The sequence below is a fragment of the Sceloporus undulatus genome, chromosome 6 (genome assembly GCF_019175285.1).
Source record: "Sceloporus undulatus isolate JIND9_A2432 ecotype Alabama chromosome 6, SceUnd_v1.1, whole genome shotgun sequence".
Lineage (NCBI taxonomy): Eukaryota > Metazoa > Chordata > Lepidosauria > Squamata > Phrynosomatidae > Sceloporus > Sceloporus undulatus.
The window spans coordinates 20,523,289-20,536,238 of NC_056527.1; the positions used below are offsets into that span (position 1 = coordinate 20,523,289).

Consider the following 12,950-nt stretch of genomic DNA (forward strand, 5'->3'; position numbering starts at 1 on the left):
CATAGAATAATAGAGTTGGAAGAGCCCACAAGGGCTATCCAGTCCAACCCCCTGCCATGCAGGAACTCTCAATCAAAGCATCCGCAACAGATGGCCATCCAGCCTCTGTTTAAAGACCTCTAAGGAAGGAGACTCCACTACACTCCGAGGGAGTTTGTTCCACTGTCGAACAGCCCTTACTGTCAGGAAGTTCCACCTAATGTTGAGGTGGCATCTCTTTTCCTGGAGCTTGCATCCATTGATCCAGGTCCTAGTCTCTGGAGCAGCAGAAAACAAGCTTGCTCCCTCCTCAATATGACATTCCTTCAAGTATTGAAACAGGGCTATCATATCACCTCTTAACCTTCTCTTCTCCAGGCTAAACATCCCCAGCTCCCTAAGTTGTTCCTCATAGGACATGGTTTCAAGGCCCTTCACCATTTTTGTCGCCCTCCTTTGGACACGCTCCAGTTTCTCCACATCCTTTTTAAATTGTGATGCACAGAACTGGACACAGTATTCCAGGTGGGGCCTGACCAGAACAGAATAGAGTGGCACTATTACTTCCCTTGATCTAGACATTATACTTTTATTGATGCAGCCTAAAATTGCATTGGCCTTGTTAGCTGCTGCATCGCACTGTTGACTCATATTCAACTTGCGGTCTACTTGGACTCCCAGATCCCTTTCACATGTAGTCTCGTTCAGCCAGGTGTCCCCCATCCTATATCTGTGCATTTCATTTTTCCGCCCTAAGAGCAGTACCTTATATTTCTCTGTGTTGAAATTCATTTTGTTAGCTTTGGTCCAGATTTCTAATCTATTAAGGCCATTTTGAATTTTGATCCTGTCCTCTAAGTTCTCTAGATCTGTGAAGTCATTACCATTATATATCATCATGAGTGATTCAAACTGCTGACAATAGAAGGGCACCATTAAATACAGATTCTGACTACACATGTTTTCTAGAAACATGTATGGGCAAGCACTGTCTTCTTATGAGCAGGCAATAGGGAGTCTTTATTGCTTGGACAAAACATTTCCTTTAACAAAAAAGGAGGGTAGCAAGTTTTGGATCATATGTAGTAATTTTAACTGTATAAAGAAAATATATACAAATCAGCTGCTGCTCTCTGGCCACAGAACAATGTGAATGTTTTCTTATATATTGCAAAAGTAATTGTCTATTGCAGACAGTACAAGTGAGAATAAGGACACTTCAGTGCATTGCTAAGAGTTTATTCTGAAGCTTTGCTTTAAGTCTTTATCACAAAAGACAGTTTATGTTGCAACAAGTTACTAGAAACTTAGATGGTTTTCATAAATTTCTACTGTTATAAAAGTAGAGCACAGGAGACTGTTCTGAGCCATCTTCAAAAAGCAGACCAATATTTTGTATATAAACTGTACACAAAAAACCAAGGCACTATACATTTTTGGGACAGTAAAGATGGATTCAGAGATTTTCCCAAGAAACCCGTGTAATAATGCTTTGCTCAGTTTAGCACCTGAAGCAGCACTGAAACCAATTCATTGATTTTTAAGAAGAGAAACCATTCAGAACAAGAGAGAGAGAGATTGAGAGAGAGAGAGAGAGCTCACACAAATGCACATCAGTGGTTTAACTAGTTGAGAACAAGTAACCACAATGTCCAGGTTCTTTTTTTTCCCAAAAGAAATCTTGAAAGTGAATAATACACATTGCATTGTTAAATACATCCTTGTTCTGTGTGTTTTATATAAATATAAATTCTTTTTGAAAATCCACAGCTTTAACAAAATAACACTTTACAAAGGGAACATCTTCAAAACCCAAAATGGCAAGTAGTGTACGTAACCCAAAGATCTGTTGCAGCAGCAGTCTGAGAAATTATCACTAAAAGTACAAAGAAGAACACAATTCATGACCAAACCTTTCAGCTCCCCACCCCATTAAAAGAGTTTGCCAGAGAGTTCTCTCATACATTTACAATATTACTTGGCATTAGAACAGACAGTAATGTATTGAATTCAGACAGTACTTAGTTTGCATGGTGAAAACCGGCATGCACCAGTTTATTGTCCTGATGCTCATTCCAAGAGTGCCGAAAATGTTGACAGCTCTCACTCTAGGCTTAGCCCTTGATTACAACCACCATGCTATTTAGAAAAGCCCTTTTGCCTTTTTGAGGTTGACCTGTTTCCAGGAAGGCAGTGCATTGTACTCTTCTCTTGTCATCTGCAATGCAGTCTGAAAGAAAACATTGACAGTTATTAAAGAGAAACTTCTACAACTTTTTAGATTAATGCCCCCCATAGCAATGTGAAATACATAGACAGCCTCCAACTTTTTCTTCCCACGTACCTCAAAGTCATCATCTGAAAGGTAGATTTCAAGATTCAGTGGATCCACTCCTTCTGGGAGGGGCCTTGCTAAGAGATCAGCCAATGGGTACAGCTTTTTGCATAGTTTGGCCAGGACATCTTCTACAAGGATGATTTGATTAGAAGCTTCAGCATCCTAGAAATTGAAGGGAAGCCATTTTGCATTGAGGGAAGGGATATGTCAACTTATTCAGAACATGGCAGACACATTTTGAGTAATATCTAATACTCAGCTCAAAGTTATCTGTAGATAAGTCAATGGATGACTTCTTCCCATCCCAGGCCCTTTTTATTTTATCACCAGAATCTTCGTGTGAGAGTGGTGCTCCTCCTAATGCCACTTTTAGTGGATAACAATAACCATTTCTTGTCCCTCTGGTATGATCCTCCTTGAGAAAAGTCCTACAAGCCTACATTATGGGGAACTGTGGGGAGAAAAATGCAAGCTGCCATTTAAACAGGCCCACACTTAATTGGCTTTGTGCACAATCAATGCTAGACTATCGTTTGCACCACTAGTTCAGGGTTCCTGGTTTTGGCAGTTCCCCCACACATCGCTGCTTTCACAGTGTTTCTAGATTCCTCAGATTCTTTCAGAAGGGCTTTTTTGGTGGTGAGGATAAATGGATCTACCAGCAAGAATAAGAGAAGGAAAAGGCCTGTTGTACAACCTTGTTTTATGTTTTCATAATGAAAGAGTTGATCATAATTTAAGGATCAAATCCTACATTATGAGGAGAAAAGTCCCTACACTGTCATCTCAGGTTTCATTTTAAGTCTTTGCATTTCTAATAAAAATAGGTATTTCATTTTGGAAAAGAAACTGGAACTATTGCACACTCTGGCTTTTCATAAAGCAGACAGGTTTCTAGAATGAAGTACAGCTACTGTCACATTACTCAGTCAGCTCAGAGATGCTGCCAATAAACAACAGTGAACAAATGATTCATCTAGAACTCTGTTTCTGAAATATTAAAATTGTTCCTTGAGCTCTGGAAAATTTTGATGAATAGATAATAAAACCTCAGTAAGAAACATCCAACAGTTGTTTCAACCCTCCCTCTTTGCCATTGCAAAGTTTTATATACACTGGTCCCCCGGGTTACGAAATACCCAGGTTACGAAATTTTCGGGATACGAATAAATCCCATAGGGATTTATTGTTTCGGCTTACGAAGGTTTTTTCGGGTTACGAAAAAACCTCTGCGCTGTTTCAAATGGAGCCGCGGCGCAGCCGCGGCTTTTTCCCCATTAGCGCCTATGGGCTATTCGGCTTACGAAGTATCCCGGGTTACGAAAGCGGCGGCGGAACGAATTAATTTCGTAACCCGGGGTACCAGTGTATGTCTTAATAACCCTGTGCTTCCCAGCATGATGGATCTGCCTTTCCAGCAGTGAACAGAAAACTGTGAAAAGTGAGAACAGTTCATGTACCATTTCAGTGATCTCAGCAATATCTTCTCTATGTTCCCAGCTGGGAAACATATTTGTGAATGTCAGAGGCTCAAGACCAGCATGAATTAGGTAAGATTTAGGAGGCTTCTTTACATTCTTTCCTATTTAGCACAGGGGGAAAAAGAAATATTAATGTTCAAAACCAGTACAGACAACCTTTCATCACACCTGTCTTATTAATTAGAAAGGAAAGAGCTAATTACTTCCTACTAAAATCCTTTCCCAATAAAATTTTCATTTTAGACACAACCCTAAAGAGCCTAGGACCAAACCTAACCAACAATGTTGACAACTGTTCTCCAGCAACGTCTGAAGCACTGGACATCCCTTATCCTTGTCTTAGACAATACAAAGCTGCTTGAGCAATAAGATTAGCTCCAGAAGCCCTGCTATCTGATCCATTTTCACTTGGTATTCATATGATGGGTACGCATTCATATGATGGGTACCTGAAACAGTGGTGGAACCAGAGGTGTGAAATTCTCTCATTAGGTGAAATCTAGCAAATACCTTCCTTGTTAGACAGGTTCCAAAAACATATTTATTCCACAGATTTATGGAATAATTATTTTAATTAAGATTACTATTCTGATTTCCAAGACTCTGATATTGTTATATCACATATCTTATTTTTAATTACTCTTAAATTGCTTCATTTACATTCATGGTTTATATAGAAAGGCAGACTATTGAGCCTAGTTCTCTACTTCTTTGACCGATGGAGGTTTTCCCAGCTGTGCTGCCAGAAGCTAAACTTTTAGATGCTTTAGATAGCTTGGAAAATGACCTTTTTGGGCTACAATTCCCAGAATCCCTCAGCCCGAGGGAAGTCATGGAGTTACAGTCTAAACAACTAATTTTTCTGAGATCTGGTCCTAAGACATATGATGGACCATTCTTAATTAACTCCCCATGTGTGGGTAGGAGACTCCAGGCTTATATTCAATGTATTTAGCAGCAGACAAACATTTTTAGACAAAGACTGGGAAGGGCAGCTAGGAATACCAAAGTGTGAATCATCCAAGCCACAGTATTTCCAATTTCTATGTATGGCTACTATGAAGTAAACTGATGTTTGGGAAAAATCAACTGAATAAACATGTGATACTGGACAAGAATTCTGTAGATAACATGGGGCTGCTATACAGTCAAATAAATAGGACCAAGGCCAAATCAAGCCCACACTCTCACTAGATGTCAAAATGACTAAAGTGAGGCTATCATACTTTGGAGACATCATGAGATGACATGATTCCTGGAGAAGACAACAAGGCTGGCGAAACAGGAAGGCAGTAGGAAAACAGGCAGACCACATTACTGATGGATTGACTAGAAATTGAAGCCATGGCCCAAACTTTGCAAAACCTAACCAGGGCTGTTAATAACAATTCAAATGTCTGTAATTCTGTATCTAAAAATTTTGCACCAAGCTCAGCCAACTGAATCTTGAGGAGGAAAAAACCCAGACACAAACCCAATCCTGTTTTTATGCTTCCCTGTGTTCCTGAAGCATGAAAACAGGATTGGGCTTCTGGTGTCTGTTAGCCTGTGGCTAATGTCAGTATACAAAACACAAAGACCATAAAATGCTTCTCTCATTCAAGAGCTCTTGTTGCTGCTGCTGCTGCTGCTTTTGTTATTACTATTATTATTAATAATAGTCAAGCCTGATATAATCAAGCTCCATGAAAACACAGCTGAACTTCATGCTGGACCACTATCTATAGTCCAGTAGTTGGACATTTGTTGTGATAGTTAGAGCTACTAGAACTCAGCATTACAAGAAACATAGTGCTGCAACAAAACAACACAAAAAAGAAACAAAAACCAGAACAAAACACCAAAAACAGCAACCTAAAGTTTCTCACTCTCCACTCTGTAGCACAAAATAAACATACTGACCAGACCAAAATTCAAAAACATAGCTGTGTTAGTCTGGAAAATCAGTATGCAAAGTGATCTTGTAGTACCTTTGAGAGTAACTGAAAGAAGCTCGTAGCATGAGCTTTTGTAGACTTGAGTCTATGAAATGCATTTGGGAAAATAGACTTATGTTTATGAAAGCTCAAGCTACCAGCTTCTTTCTTTCCGTTAGTCTCAAAGGTTTTACAAGAGGTTGGAAGAGTTAATTTTTTGGACCACAACTCTCAGAATTCCATGAGGTCCATCATGGCTGGGGATTCTGAGAGCTGTAGTTCGAATGAGTAACCTTTCCAAGGTCTATTTCTGGAGTCACTAGTCTGTGTCTCTCCCCATCCCTCCTCCCCATTCCTGGCTGCAGCTGGGGAAGATAGGGAAATGCACAGTGGAATGCAGAGGAAAGGGACATTCCAGCACAAGGATGGCCCCATTCTCAGCACCCATTCTCAGAAACAAAGGTAAATTTCATATGAGAAGCCTGCCAACACAAACCTTTCTTTGTTTGTGATTACCTTTGCAGTACTGAAGGACGGTCTCCATGGCACATTTCCTGTCAGAAGCCCATCGGATTCGGGCAGATCCTGCTATTTTGTTTTCTACAGGCCACCAACCTTGCCAGAGGTACACTTCATGGTGATTATCAACAAGGAAGAGGGCTGCACAGGATAAAGAGAAGTTTAGTTTCAAATGACACTGTTCAGGTTTTGCATGTGTTTGCTGGGAAGGTAGTGCAAACTATTATCCTAAGATGGAGCCACATTGCAAAACTGAAGCAATATGGCACCACTTTAATGGCCATGATTTATCATGTACAGATCTTAGGATCTGTAATTTGGTGAGGTATTCAACCTAATCTGTCAAAGAGTGCTGAGGCTCCACCAAACTACAAATTCCAGGATTCTACAGGATAGAATCATGGCAGTTAAAAGTGGTGTCAAACTGCTTTGATTCTACAATATGGTTACACCCCTAAAGCCTCCCAAGACATCTGCATAAATATACCGGTATAAGATAAGGAATTATTCAGTTTAGATGTGCTGGCCAAATGGCTGTAATAAAGTTATTATTATTATTATTCAGTTTAGAAATAATAAATATCCAAGTATGGGACAGAGACCAGAGTGTTTTATGTTTCTGTGTATAAATAAAAAAATAAAATAAAACTTTTATTTGTATCCCATTTATATGTAAGAAACAATCAAAGCGGCTTCCAACAATTAAAATAATACAGCTGTACAGAGATAACAATAATACAAATATATACAGCCCCCCCAAAAGAGATTAAACCGTTCTAAGATTAAAATTCAAAAATTAAAATCAACACATTTATATTAAAATCACACGATATAGTGCAAAAGCAGTGGGCAAACTCATCATGGCCAGGATTGTACAAATACAGAATACTCCAAGTATGGGGAATCTATATGTAGCTGGGGGCTATTCCAGGAAGGCCTGCCAGAAGAGATCTGTCTTGACCGCTTTTTAAAAGTTATCAAAGTTGGATATTTGGTGGATCTCATCAGGGTGAAAGCAACAGCGGAGAAGGTCCTCTGGGAGGTCGTCTTCAGTTTAATCCTCCCAGAGGATTTGAGTGCATGGGGTCGATTATATGGAAGCAGGTGATTACTTAAACAGGTTGGGCCCAAACCATGTAGGGCTTTAAAAGTGATAACCAACACTTTGTACTGTGCCCGGAAATTAATAGGCAGTCAGTGGAGTGACATATGGTCACTCCTAGTTGTTCCTGTAATCAACCTGGCTGCCATATTCTGTACCAGTTGAAGTTTTTGGACTAGGCACAAGGGTAGCCTGATGTAGAGTGCATTGCAAAAATCAAGTCTTGAGGTTACCAATGCATGTACTACAGTTCTGAGCTCATCCAATTCCAGGAAAGGATGCAGCTGGCGTATCAGCCAAAGTTGATAACAGGTGCTCTTGACCATCACATTCACTTGATTTCTCATATGACGTGAGAGATCAAGAAACACCCCCAGACTGCAAACACAGCCCTTCAAGGGGAGCATGAACATCTCTAGGACTGGAGGTTCCAACCCAATACCTGGTTTGGGGGGCCACTACTGTAAGTACCTCCATTTTATCTGGATTCCCTCATCCAGTCCATTACTACCTTAAGACATTGATTGAGGGGAGAGATACCATCTGTCGTCATCACTTATAACCGAGACACGGAGAAATATATTTGGGTATCATCAGCATACTGATAAGTCTTTGGATGATTTCTCCCAGTGGCATCATATAAATATTGAATAGCATCGGGGACAGGATGGCACCCTGAGGGGTGCCAAAATTAAGCTCTGTTTTTGAAGAGCAACTGTCCCTGAGCATCACCCTCTGGAATCTGCTCGAGAGGAAGGAATGGAACCACTGCAAAGCAGTGCCTCCAATTCCTAGCTCTCTCAGACGTTCCAAGAGGATGTCGTCATCTATTGTAGCAAATGCAGTTGAGAGGTCTAGAAGCACCAACAGGGTCACACTCCCTCTGCCAATGCTTAGAAGAAGGTCATTAGTTAAGGTGACCATGGCAGTCTCCACCCTATATCCAATCCTGAAGCCACTTTGAAATGGATCCAGAAAATCGGCTTTATCCAAGACCACTTGGAGCTGAAGAGAGACAGCCCTCTCGATCACCTTGCTCAAAAATGCCAGATGGGATACAGGCCTATAGTTTTTCATGTCTAGGGGGTCCAGGGAAGGTTTTTCAGAAGCGATCTAACAGCCATTTCTTTTAAAGCATATGGTACATGACCTTCCCTAAGGGAGGCGTTGAAGACACCTCTAAGAAATGCCTTCAAGGCATCACCCCCCCTGGATGGCCAGCCATGATGGGCAGGGTTCGAGATATTATGTCGTCTTCCTCATCTTTCCAAAGATCTTGGGGACATGGGAAGTTTCTTCTGAGATAGAAAAGTCAGCACACAGCTAGAAGAGGTGGGTTCACAATTCAAATTGGCAATAAATCTGGACAAATCTTTCTAGAAGCCAGAAGATTCTGAGATATTTCACAAGCAGAAATTAATACTACTGTCAGTGCTGCATATTCCTAGTTTCATTTACCTGGTTGGGGAGCTGTGTAGAGATCTTCTTGCAGGAATGGCATAGAATTCACCACAGAAGGGTCTCTTGATGGATATATATATTCAGTGGCTGAGAATTCTCCCGATGAACTACCAAGGATGAATAGGCGGGGTGTGAAATTAAACTTCCCAGGATCTTTCAAGAAAAGCAACAAAGGTAGTTCTATAAGCATTTTAGAAACAACACAAATTTTTTTATCCTCCTTTTTTCCTATGTAATGTCTTCTGTATAATGCATATTGCAATAGGACATTTTGTTACCTAAGATAGATAAAAGAGTAAATATCTGTTGAGATTCCCTATTGGCTCTTGAAAGAAAACGACCCATCCACGCCCGATTTCAAGACATTTTCTTGCCAAAAAAAGAATGTTACTGAGGGTTTTCCCAACTTTTCCCAAGACAAACACTGTCACTGGTAATGCCCACTAGATTTTAGAGTTCTGGGACATACAGCAGAGTTTATCATAGGAAACCCAAGCAATGCCATACCTTGCAACATACAGTCGTAAGCTTTCCGGTCTCTCCTTCCTAAGGCATCCCAAAATCCCATTGGCTCTGACCCTTCATCACATTCATGTATTGTCACTTTGCTACTACTGTGCAATCCTGCTTCCAGAGGACATCTGAAATGCAATCACAATCTATCAATATTGTTGTTAGGGCTGTGAAGCTGCACTGCTTGCCTACCACTAATTTGCCAAAAGGACAAATAACAATGCCAGGTAATAACTACAGCTTGGAAACATTACCTTTATGGGACTACAACTCCTAGCATCTGCCAGCCTGTATTGCTGGTGGCCAGGATTGTATTTTGAGTATCACAGCTAAACAGAGGTTACAAGGGAATGAAGGTCATTAAAAAAAAACCCTCAGTTTTGCTTACCACAAGCTTTTTATATTTCAAAAATGTAACTGAGGGCAGAAGGAGAATCGTATTGTTCTTTTGTTTGAAGAACAACTGTGAAGCAGAACTCTTTGCCAAGCTTTTACTAATTACTCCAATCCCAGTCTGCCTTCTGTCAATCCCTGATTTATAACGCTAGGAAGATTGGCTTGAAATGAAATGGCTGTATCACTCTCGTTTTAATTTTTAACATTAAAATTATAAACCCAAATAATTGTATAATCCATGCTTGATTGAAATAATTGTATCATGCATGTTTTGCAGCTTTGGCAAAATATTAATATTTTGAATGGTGGCTGTAAAATCTGTCAAATAACTAACTAACTAATAACAACAACATATTAAATAAACTTCTAGTTCATAAAGAGTTGAAGTCATAGTCATTATTTATTCTCTCTCAGAGTTTTAAAGTAAAAAGTCTATAGGTATTATACACAGGCAATATAGTTATCCTACCATAGGAATAGCTTCTGCTACTTACTGTTCTTTTATTTTATTGGCTGCTGTTCTTCCTACTTCTTTGGTGTGTGACTGGGCTTTGCAACCATGCCACAGGTAAATGAGGGCTTTGTTTATGTTGAGGACAATCATTGTGGTCCTGGACCTTAGGCTGCTACAATGGCAGGCAACTTCAAGCAAGTTCCCTTCAAGGGGAACTTCCCCTCGTACACAGTACAATCGCCAGTCACCTGGAAGGGACATTGAAAGCATTTACTACAAGACCATCAAGGATGCTTCCAAATTAAGTGATACATTTGCTCTGGACATGCTAAATCTGGTCTGAGCTGTTTGATGTCTGAGGCTTGTGAAGGACAAGTGTGCTGAACTGGTATTCCTAACACCAGTGTTATTCATTGCTACTTTCATCAGTCTGATCAATAACCTATTCTTCTTTTTCTTCTCTGGACAGGCAATGTGGTGTAGTTGTTAGAGGGCTAGTCTAGGACTCAGAAGTGCTAGATTTTGTAGTCTATAAGTGTTAAACCACACTGTGTCATATAGTTCATTGGTTATGTGCTAGTTAGGACTTATAAAGTCCTATATGGCTCAGATGCAAGCTATTTGGCAGACCATATTTGCCTGTATGAGCTAGCCTGGGCTCTGAGATCATCAAGAGAGGTCCTTTTCTCAGTCTCCCCACTATCACACGCACAGTTGATGAGGATACAAGAGAGGGCCTTCTCAGTAGCTGCTCTTTAGACTCTGGAACTCCCTTCTCATGGAGGCCAGACTGCTGCCCTCCTTATTGGCCTTCCAGCGGCAGGCTGAAATCTTTTTATGCAGACAGGCTTTTAAAACAACTTTTCAAAAGAGCTTTTATCTTTTGAATTGCATTTCAATCTTTTATTGTGTGATTTGTTTTAATACTGTAATGCTCACTTTTTGTATGTTTATTAATTGTGTTGTTATTTTAAATTGTGAACTGCTTTGAGTAAAAATGCAGGAGGGTAATTGATAATAGAAGAAGATTAATTTTCGGTCAGACTCACTCACAGCCTCATGGACTTCACAGATTTGTTGTGTTGTAAGATAAAGTGGAGAAAAAAAGAACCAATTATTTATTTTCTTGTCCTTTTTCCAAAAAGAACACCTTGCAATAAAACTGTTCAACCAGCTAGTTTTTTTCTTCTCACTCTCTCTTTATTGTTGTGTTGTTGGAGGAAGCCTACTTAACCGTGGCACAGTTTATATTACAGGGGCAAATGTAGTCAGTCAATGATATTGCTAGCTTAATAAGGGAAGGATGAATGTCAGCTTCTGCAACAGTACATATTTCAGTTGGCTGTGTTTGATGGAGAGGTAAGACAACAAGGCCTCCTCCATCAGCTTGATGGATATTGCCTTTTTGTTCTTTTCCTCTGAGAATATTAACAACTTTGCTACCCGGACATTAAAAAATCTGAAACCCGTATTTGATTATTTTCCTCTTCTTTCCCTGGTTTCCCCCTCCTCCTCTATAGTATGTCTTTCATACAGTATATGTCTTTCATACAGTAAGCCATTATTTGAAGCTGCAAATTGCCCTGAGTCCTCTGGCAAAAAGACCAAAGTATATAAAAGTAATCAATAAATGATTATTTTCCTCTATTAAGTGCAATGCAGCTTCTCATTTCCATAGAGTTATGCCATGGCTAATCTTGCCTGGAAGTGGCCTTCTCAGACCTTGAAGCCACTACTGTACAATCATGTGTGAGCCAGCTATGTGACCTCTCAGTTACACAGAAAGGTAACTCTGCACATGCTCAAAGTTGTATTTGCTTCACTACCACAGCTTTTATTTCCCAGGGGTGTTCCTGTCATTCAGTACAAGGCCTGTAGAAATTAAGTCATGGTGTGCTTAGAATAAGAAAAAAAGATAGTAAGATAATACAGAACAAGATTAAAATGTTACAATATTCAACTATCCCTTCTCCCTAAAACACAACAGAAATATTATAAGATGAAGATACTTTACTCTGTGTATTTTCTTCTTCTTCTTCTCTTCTTCCAGAATGAACAATCATTCCACCTTGAAAACACTGAAGAAAACATGGGGGCTCTTTCCCTTGAAGAACTTGCACCTGGGAAAAAAAGATATTTAAGAACCCCAGAAACTGAGTTTTGTGTAATAGCACATTATGTATTAAATAAATATTTAAATTTGCATGATAACAACAATATTAAATATCAACTGCTTATTTTGATAAGCTGCTTGAACTGAAGGTGATATTTGATGCACTATATGGCTCACCTATGTCCTTATACCATTAGATCATCCTCTCCTCTGAATGCTACATTTCTGAAGCGTGAAAGAAAATAAGCAGGACTTCTTCATTAGTATCCACTGCTATAGAACTCTCAGCCCATGAAAGCATGTGAAATACCTTGCTTTCATGAAGCTGGCCTAATCAGCTGTAATGTAATATGGGAATTCTTTCCATAATTAACATCATGATATTAATGTGCATTAATATGATGATGTTTAATACTTTGTGTTACATTGCTTCCCAACATACATAATTAAAGCAGTTACACTAAAGCAGCTTCCTGGGAAAAGCCTATGACTAGGATTTGGAAAGTATAGGCAAAGGGCCAAAAGAAGAAAGTACTGGGATGCATATGCCACAATTCTACATAGAAAGCTGGTCAAAATAAAATCTAATCATTGGTTTCTGTCATCTACAGAATGATGTCTAGCACCAAAGTCACAGACAAAAGGTTTTCCCAGCCATAATGTGAGATGCTGTGGAAT

The 12,950-nt window shown here is 39.6% G+C and overlaps 1 protein-coding gene across 29 annotated transcripts in view; it reads right to left on the reverse strand.

The window, feature by feature from the left end:
- Positions 1–1,202: 1,202 nt before the first annotated feature.
- Positions 1,203–12,950, reverse strand: part of SVIL (supervillin) — a 200,339-nt gene continuing 188,591 nt past the window's right edge. For all 29 annotated transcript variants that reach the window (XM_042471304.1, XM_042471302.1, XM_042471292.1 and 26 more), the window contains 8 exons: positions 12,174–12,279; positions 10,200–10,407; positions 9,304–9,437; positions 8,794–8,949; positions 6,231–6,374; positions 3,778–3,899; positions 2,324–2,479; positions 1,203–2,209 (listed from right to left, as the gene is read on the reverse strand). In XM_042471304.1, the coding sequence (XP_042327238.1) occupies positions 2,123–2,209; positions 2,324–2,479; positions 3,778–3,899; positions 6,231–6,374; positions 8,794–8,949; positions 9,304–9,437; positions 10,200–10,407; positions 12,174–12,279 (1,113 nt within the window). In that variant the 3' untranslated portion in view covers positions 1,203–2,122. The remainder of the gene's footprint in view (positions 2,210–2,323; positions 2,480–3,777; positions 3,900–6,230; positions 6,375–8,793; positions 8,950–9,303; positions 9,438–10,199; positions 10,408–12,173; positions 12,280–12,950) is intronic.